Source organism: Perca fluviatilis, chromosome 6 (genome assembly GCF_010015445.1).
Source record: "Perca fluviatilis chromosome 6, GENO_Pfluv_1.0, whole genome shotgun sequence".
Lineage (NCBI taxonomy): Eukaryota > Metazoa > Chordata > Actinopteri > Perciformes > Percidae > Perca > Perca fluviatilis.
Window position 1 is genome coordinate 19,981,669 of NC_053117.1, and position 9,354 is coordinate 19,991,022.

The 9,354-nt window shown below is 38.7% G+C and overlaps 1 protein-coding gene across 1 annotated transcript; it reads left to right on the top strand.

Moving 5' to 3' along the window:
- The first annotated feature begins 2,166 nt into the window (after positions 1 to 2,166).
- On the top strand, positions 2,167 to 3,300 carry LOC120560983 (hydroxycarboxylic acid receptor 2-like). Its single transcript, XM_039803916.1, has one exon. The coding sequence runs from the start codon at positions 2,236 to 2,238 to the stop codon at positions 3,220 to 3,222; it is 987 nt and encodes a 328-aa protein (XP_039659850.1). The 5' UTR covers positions 2,167 to 2,235; the 3' UTR covers positions 3,223 to 3,300.
- The last annotated feature ends 6,054 nt before the right edge of the window (positions 3,301 to 9,354 follow it).

A 9,354-nucleotide genomic window follows, 5' to 3' on the forward strand; every position in this document is an offset into this window, starting at 1 on the left:
TGCAGGTGAAAGAAACACAAGGGCTGATGGGACAACAGGAGAAGCGAACAAAGGGATGTGTTTGCCCGGCAGGATAAACTGGCTCTCTCACATTTTTGCGCACAGTCTGAACACTGCAAACACATTCTCAACTAGTCTGAACTGGCAAGGCCCAACTCACATCCATTGATACATTACTAAGTGGGAGCCCTGACATGTGTAATGAAAGTGACTGATATGATGGGACAATGGTTCAGTGCACACTTGCGTGGGTAGTAATCAAAAAGCAGAGATGGAAAGTTTTTCCCCCACAGTTGCTTTTTTGTGATGTCAGTTTATATCTGTGTTAATGTTGTTTTGTAAAGCACTATGAATTGCTTTTATATGCTCCACAAAAAATTAAATGCTTAGCAATGGTGACGCCTACAGCCTCTCTCACTACTCACCCTCCTACTTCTAAGCATATGTTTTACTGCGTCTGTAAACAGCCTTTTTACAAAAAAATTAAAAGAGGAAGTTTTGCTACTCCTTGACTCTGACATGTTTTGTACACAAACTGAACAATTACACGTTTATCCTCTCTTAACTAATTTCTTGTTAAAATTTGCACCACCTGACAACTTCCCTTTGGAGGCTACATGAGGGGAGGAATGATCCCTGAAAACCGACTGAGGGAGACGTGCATCACATGACGCAGTCTCTAAAATATATGGCAAAGCCACATTTTCAAATGTTATCCACTAGACAGCAGTATAGGTTTATCAAAACTGTGTGTGTGAGCTCCCTAAGGCTAGCCTCTGTATTAAGTAAGGTTTATGAAAGAACCAATTCTTCACTCAACAGTGGCCCATTCAACATGACTAATTGACAGTAAATGATACAAATAATCATCACAAAATACCACAATAGACCGCACAAAAGGAAACAGACACTGCTATCTTGTCAAGCTTCCTTCCTCATTATTTCTAAAGCATTCTTAAAATAAGATATCAGATTCAAATCTTGTGTTAAAATTGTTACTCTTCTTATTTGTGTTTATTTCAATGGATACATTACATTACATAACATGATTTAATTGTACAACAGTTCACTTACATATTGAAAACTAACCATCAGTCTCACCACCCCCAGAGCATTCTGCTTATCTGCGAATCTACAAAACCATCACACTTCACACCGCCCCTACCCGAAGGGCAAGAAATATTAATTTTAAACTCCATATACACTACATGAATGTACATCCACACCTGCACACAAACATATCCAAATACAAACAGACATGCATGCATGTGTGCACCAACAGGGATCTACACATGTGCACTCACACACATACATTTTAGTTTATTTATACTGTGCATGTAGTGTGTGCAACAATCAGTTGAGTTTTTTGTTCAATCCAGCTGCAATTTTTGTTCTCAGAGTAACCAGTGTGGTGCAGCTGCTGCAATTTCTTATATCAAAGTCTCTGTAAAGCAGATGGGTTAGCTTACCAAGACCCTTCTTTAAAACTCACTTGTTTTTGGAGTGAAAAGATAAAAGCATGTTTTTGCTTTGTTATTACTAGGTATTATAAAAAGATTTCAAAAATAATTATGTAACAGCAAAATATGATAATATTTTCCAGTTCCTAAATTGAAAGAGCCAAGAGTTTCTCAGGGTCATTTAATAATGGTTATAATTGAAACAAGAACAGTTAAACATGCAGTAAATGGATTTCAATTGAAGATAATGCAATAAGATAAAGGACTCATTAATGATTTTTATACAAGCCTCAAGGGCAAAATGTTGAAAGGGTTTCTACATGCAAGGTATTGTAAACTGATAATGTTCAATAATACTGGCCCCTCTGATGCAAATAGTCAACCCTTCTTTAAAATAACTTTGTGTGTTAACATTTAATGAGAAGCAGTACAGCCGGGCTTCCTAGAAATGCAAAAACCCACTTCACAAAGTTTCCCTTTAAAGATGCAGTAGGTAAGATTTATAAAACTAACTTTCTGTCATATTTGCTAAAACTGACCCATATGTTCAAGTAGAACTACATTAAGCAGGACATTTAAAAAAAATTGGGCTCCTCTGGCACCACCTACAGCCTGTAGTGTGATGGGGGAGGGACTGAGAAGTTGTCGATGTTCAAATTCTTTGGCTAAATCCTGGATCTTCACAATCCTACCTACAGCACCTTTAAAGAATGCAGACAGTCCTCAATGTGTTATTCCTCTGATCTGTAGCCAGCGAGGCAACACTAAACTCAACATGAAATGCAATTTCACTGGAACTCTGCTGATCAGTGTGCTCCCTCCACTGTTGGTGACAGAATTTGTTTTGGGAGTCCTTGGAAATGGTTTGGCTCTCTGGATCTTCTGCTTCCACCTGAAGCCCTGGAAGAGCAGCACGGTGTTACTCTTTAACCTGGCAATGGCTGACTTCTTTCTCATCATGGTTTTGCCTTTCCGTGCCAGCTACTACATCTCTGAGATCAAGTGGAGGTTTGGAGACGCTCTCTGCAACACCTGCCTCTTCATGTTGGCAATGAACCGCAGTGGAAGTACCCTCTTCTTGATGGCTATCGCTGTGGATAGGTACATGCGTGTGGTGCATCCCCATCATCCCATCAACTCTCTGAGTATCTCCAAAGCCATGTGTGGAGCACTTGCACTATGGTTGCTCACCATCTCAATGTCAGCTCATGTCTTCACTCTGCAACACAACAACACAACCTACTGTGAGAGCTTCATGATTGAGACTGAAGCCCACAGTAATCTGAGCTGGCATAAATTTGCATTCCTCTTTTCCTTCTATATGCCTCTGCTTGTGATTCTCTACTGCACATTCCAAATTATTGGCCACCTGAGAAGGAGACAGTTGGCCCAGCATGCAAAGATTAAGAAGGCTCTGTGCTTCATCACAGTAGTGGCGGTGCTCTTCATCATTTGCTTCCTCCCGAGCAACATCACACAACTGCTGATTTGGATCAAGTTCCAACAAGTACCCAGCAGCACCCTCTCTGATCCTGAAGTCTGCCTTGCTCTGGAAGACCTGACCACCGTGTTTTACATCACCATTAGCCTGACCTATCTCAACAGCGTGCTGGACCCTGTGGTTTACTACTTCTCCAGCCCTGTCTTCAAGAACATCTGCAGGAAAGCTCTTCATCTGTCCCAAGCAGACACTGCTGAAAGTGCAGAGAGAAGGAGAGAAGAAAACTCGAGAAACAGATCCCAGTCGCTCAGCCAGCTGTGATCACAAAATCTAGGAAATCATTGAGATAGATGCAGCTTGATTTAAAGTGACACGTTTCTTTCAAACTTGTCATGTAAGTGCAAACGATTGTTATATTTTTACTTCTCATATACAGTAGTTATCCAGTACTGCACCTAAAAAAAGAATTGCCTTTGGAAAACAGATGCTCTTGTAACATTACTTCTCTATATATTGTCTGCACTTTTTGAAAATATTTCTTTTGCCACATATGTGCTCATGTAAAGCCATGAAATAATTTATGTAGACTACTTAATATTTAGTATGACTTATACAGACACAAGCAATTTTTTTATTTCTCAAAATAGTTGAGAATTAATTTAATAGTTGACAACTAATCAATTCATCTTTGCAGCTCTAAATACAAGAATGCAAGTTATTGTGCAGTGTAAGAAATGAGCAATTACTTAAGAATCAGTCTTATTAATGAGATATATAAAGGGAAAATTAAAAAAAAGTTTTTTTAACCATGTTTCCCTGGATTACTTAATTTGACTTACACCTACCATGAAGTGCACGCACTTATACACACACACTACATTGAAGTGACTATAAAAATTGATAACCAAAATAAATCAAGGATTCATATTTAAATAGTTGCATTCTGCGATCACAGTAATGCGATTTGTCACAATAATGCAATATACACAAGCATATTAGATTCAAATGTGAAGAAGTCTGGTCAAATGGCCTTGTATCTTACACATCCAATACAAAACAAAACATGAGTTGGTGAGAATATGTATTATGGAATTTAGATGTTTGCTTGGTATGTTCTGCTAATTACTCATCATGTGGAAGTCATATTACCTGCACATCTTTTTTTAATCTTTCATTTCTATTTGCACTTTGGAATCTGTTCTACTTCGACAAATGTTATCATTACAGTTTTTGTTGTTCTTGATCTGTCTGTACCTTGTTATTGTCGCCCCCGGCCCACACTTAACTTGTAAATATTTAGAATATTTTAAGTATTTTGTCTTTATCTTAGTATTTTTTAAGCTTTGTTTTTGTTTTTGTTTTGTTTGTTCATTTTCTGTACTTGTATAAGGTCTGAGAGAAACAGCACTTTGATCCTCTATGTCCTGTACATATGCCAGAATTGACAATAAAGTTTGCTTTGACTTATGTGGCCTTATTAAAACTAGTTTTTTCTTATAGGAAGTAGAGGACTTTCACTTGGTTGATTATACTAAAGGTAAAATATTTAATGCAAGATTAAAAACAATTAATTCTTACTAACTTAATTCACATAAATGAGTAAACAGCACGACACACAGCTGTACTCATTTACGACTAACTTCAGCCACTTCAGATGCATCTGGTGAGCTCTTTGAAACAGCCAATGATTTTCAGTACAGATAGTGTGGTTCATAACACATTTATAAATACAAATATAATAAACCACAAACACCTCCTCCCTTACGTTTAGATGGTTCTCCAAAAAGTATTATGGTAAACACAAAGGGAAGTTGGGTATGATGCAGTGATACACAAGAAACATGTTGCAATAATTATGCAGAAGTAACACTGCCAGGTAATGAATATTATTTCTCTATGGTTACAATGCAGACCAAACATATTTTTTTGTGTGGAATTTGTGGAAGACATGCACAGTAAAACCCATTTTGTAATTTCAACCCATACATGGACACTGATGGCGTTTTTCCATTACATGGTACCTGCTAGACTCGCCTCGCCTTTTTTGGTTTTCCATTACGAAAAAAAAGTACCTGGTACCTGTTAACAGGTACTTTTTTTAGTACCACCTCAGTCGAGGTTCCAAGCGAGCTGAGGCGATACCAAAAGGTGCCGTGAAAGCGACAGAGGGGGGTGTCCTGAACAAACCCGACATTTTAAAATAATTTAGCCAGCTTTTTTTTTTTGCTGCCTCCAGCTTCATTTGAAACAAAATGTGTCTTCTGGCTGTGGCAACAACAACACACCTTTGACCGTTCTGTGTGTCTCATTAGGTCACAGCAGTTTACTGCGGCGCCACTGTGATGACCAGCCACGCTGAGGCAGTACTAAAATCTGCAATGGAAAACGGACGCAGTGTCAAAGCGACAAGCAGGTACCATGTAATGGAAAAATACCATAATTTCAAAAACACGTCATTTTGGTCTTTGATTTGTGAAATGTACCATTTCAACCCAACACTGAAGACAAATTTAAGAGACTATTACTTTACATTATAATCATACAGCAATCTCAGTCTTTAAAAGTCACGTGAATTTGAAAGAGAAGTAAGCTCACACTGGCTGAGATGCGGCTCTGACTTCATTGTATCAACTACTCTACCGCTGAATCAAACAGGAAGCATCTTCTTGATGTACAGTGCTTGTGGTTCATGCACCACATCAGCTCCCTTAGCCCTTTTGTATCTGTGTGCTCTCACTGATCATTATCTACCAAATATAAGCTGAACCTTGACTAAGTGTGAATTTTACCCACGGTTTCAGTTGTTGTGTATACAGATGTCAAAAAAGTACCCCTCAAATGTGGTAACTAAATATGGACTCACAAGTTGTGACATTAAAGCAACAGATTTTCTTTTTACAATAAAGAATATAGTAAACCTAAATTAACAAAATGGGGGTTACATATATAAAGGAGTGCAGCCTACAGAACATTTACATACTTCAATTTATTTGTGTGTATGCACCAAAACAGAAAAACTGCCCAAGCCTCTGAAATACAGTCAAATAGGCAATAGCAATCTAACTTCTTTTTTTCTAGTATACATTTGACATTTAGGTTATTTTAACTCACAGACATAAATTCATTTCATTTTAAGACTTAAAGTGGTAGTGAAGTATTTTCTACTGCATGTAAGCCAACAGTTATAACATACACCAAATAATAAGAAGCCATGAGGTGATAAAATAAAAGCCTTTGACTTTTTTTATGATACATTTTTTATAGTTTTTTTTCTTCTTTTTTTAACATACAGAATAGAAACACAAATTGAACAAGAACAAAACCCCTCTCCCACCCCCCACCCTCTGTGGTCTTGAGGAAAACAAAACAAATAAACAAACGGAAATCACACCTTGCTTAGTCACTGTCCTCTATTTCTTGTGGCGCTGAGGTCATTAGGTCTGATATTTGTGCTGCTGCGCTTTTCCATAGGTCTATAGTCGATAATTTTCTTGGTTGCAGTCGAGCCGGCTAGACAAATTTTCTTCTGTCTCCCAAGCAGGTGTAATTTAGAGTCGTCATTAAGCAACAAAACAATCGGGTCAGTAGGAATTCTAAATCCTATCACATCAGATATTATTGACGTTGTTTTATTCCAGAACTCATGCACCTGTTCACACTCCCAGATCATGTGCAGGAAAGTTCCAGTTTGTTGATAGAATGTGCAGTAGGGAGTGGGAATGACTTTAGATCTCTTCTGAGGAGTCCAATATGTCCTATGGCATATGCTGAAGTGGATCTGCTGGTGATTTGGGTTCTTGGAACAATGGAAAATGTTGTCCCAGACTGTCTCCCAATTAATTACGTTCCCCTCAGGGCTCAGTTCTCGCTCCCATTTCCTTGCTATTGGGAGTTCTCCTATGGATACTTGCATCAGTTTAGCATAGATCTTGGATGTTAATCCTCTCACAGGAAAATCAACAAACCATTTAATGACCTGCTGCGCCTCAAGACTGTTTCCCCATGGCACTCCATAACATTTTAGGGCTGATCTTAAGCGCAGATACAAGAAGAAGGATGTCCTGGGGACCTCAAAACTAGCTCTTAGGTCTTCAAAACGCAACATACCTTTCTCATTGAATAGCTGGTTTACAGTATAAATACCTCTGTCACTCCACTGCTTACAAGCAAATGGTTTGTTACCAGACCTTAAGTGTGTATTGTGCCAAATTGGGGTGTTCAAATGCCACTTATTGGTGTAGTGTAGTTGCTCCTCCACCTGTTTAAAGTCGGTCAGTGTGTTGGTGATAATAGGACCACTTTTTTGGACACACACTTGCAAAGGCGAGGTCCTGCAGCCTTAGACTTCCAGTGAGGTTTTGCTCTATTTCTTTCCATGGAACTGTAGATGAGGGGTCCATCCACACTCTGAGGGCCTGTAGCTGAAAGGCTCTGTGATACACTTTAAGGTTGGGGAGGGCCAGGCCTCCCGTGTTTGAGGTACAGTTGAAACCAGATATTTACATACACTTAAAAAAAACCCACAAAAACATTTATTTCTTTACTGTCTTACATTAAATCAGAGTAAACGTTTTCTGTTTTAAATAAATACATATTAACATATTTTTTGCATTTGTTAAATGTCAGAATCGAGCGAGGGAGAATTTTTATGTATTTTTTTTATCACTTTCATCAAAGTGAGAAGTATTCATGCACTTCCTTAGTATTTGGTAGAATTGCCCCGAAACTGTTTCACTTGGGCCAAACGTTTTGGGTATCCTTTCACAAGCTTTCTACAATAGTTTGCTGGAATTTTGGCCCACTCCTCTTGACAGAACTGGTGTAACTGGGTCAGGTTTGTCGCCCTTCTTGCTCGCACTCGCCTTTTCAGTGCCGCCCACAAATGTTCTATGGGATTGAGATCAGGGCTTTGTGATGGCCACTCCAATACCTTGACTTTGTTGTCCTTGAGCCACTTTGTAACTAATTTGGAGGTATGCTTGGGGTCATTGTCCATTTGGAAGACCTATTTGCGCCCAAGCTTTAACTTCCTGGCTGATGTCTTCAGATGTTGCTTCAATATATCAACAAAATTTTCTTTTCTCATGATGCCATCTATTTTGTGAAGTGCACCAGTCCCTTCTGCAGCAAAGCAGCCCCACAACATTATACTACCACCCCCATACTTCACAGCTGGGATGGTGTTCTGAGGCTTCAAAGCTTCGTCCTTTTTCCTCCAAATATACCGTTTATCATTATGGCCGAACAGTTCAATTTTTGTTTCGTCAGACCACAGGACATGTCTCCAGAAATTAAGATTTTTGTCCCCATGTGCAGTTGCAAACTGTAGTCTGGCTTTTTTATGGTGGTTTTGAAGTAATGGCTTTCTTCTCCCAGAGTAACCTTTTAGCTCATGGTGGTACAGAACTCGTTTACTGTGGATAATGACACTGTCTTACCAGTTTTAGCTAGCATCTTCACAAGGTCTTTTGCTGTTGTCCTGGGATTGATTCGCACATTTCGCACCAAAAAACGTTCCTCTCTGGGACTCAGAATCCGTCTCCTTCCTGAGCGGTATGATGGTTGTACATTCCCATGTTTTTTATACTTCTGTATTATTGTCTGAACAGATGAACGTGGGACCTTCAGGCATCTGGAAATTGCACCTAAGGATGAGCCACACTTGTGGAGTTCCACAATTCTTTTCCTGATGTCTTGGTTGATTTCTCTTGATTTTCCCATGATGTCAAAGAAAGAGGCTCTGTGTTTGAGGTGTGCCTTTATATGCATCCACAGTTCTGTCAAGAGGAGTGGGCCAAAATTCCAGCAAACTATTGTAGAAAGCTTGTGGAAGGATACCCAAAACGTTTGGCCCAAGTGAAACAGTTTTGGGGCAATTCTACCAAATACTAAGGAAGTGTATGTATACTTCTGACTTTGATGAAAGTGATAAAAAAAATACATAAAAATTTCCCCTCGCTCGATTCTGACATTTAACAAATGCTAAAAATATGTTAATATGTATTTATCTAAAACAGAAAAAGTTTACTCTGATTTAATGTATGACAGTAAAGAAATAAATGTTTTTGTGTTGTTTTTTTTTAAGTGTATGTAAATATCTGGTTTCAACTGTATGTTGCAGGGTAGAGTATTTTAGCCTAGGTTGTTTATTATTCCAAATATATTGCCGAATTAAGGTATCAAGTTTCTTCCAGAAATGTATCAGTGGGGGTAAGGGGATCATCGTACTTAAGAAATTCACATGAGGAACTATGTCCATTTTAACAACAGCAATCCTGGAGCGTAATGATGCCGGCAGCGCAGACCAATTGGCCAGATCCCTTTGAACACTACTTAATATAGTTTCATAGTTGTCCTGGACAACTCGCTGTAGGGATGCGTGTATGGTGATGCCCAAATATGTAATTTTGCTTTGGGTTGGTATTGTAACACATGCCTGTTGTTCAATAAAAT

What these genes read in the sequence shown, in the direction of transcription:
- LOC120560983 (XM_039803916.1), top strand. Translation starts at nt 2,236, where the DNA reads ATGAAATGCAATTTCACTGGAACTCTGCTGATCAGTGTGCTCCCTCCA.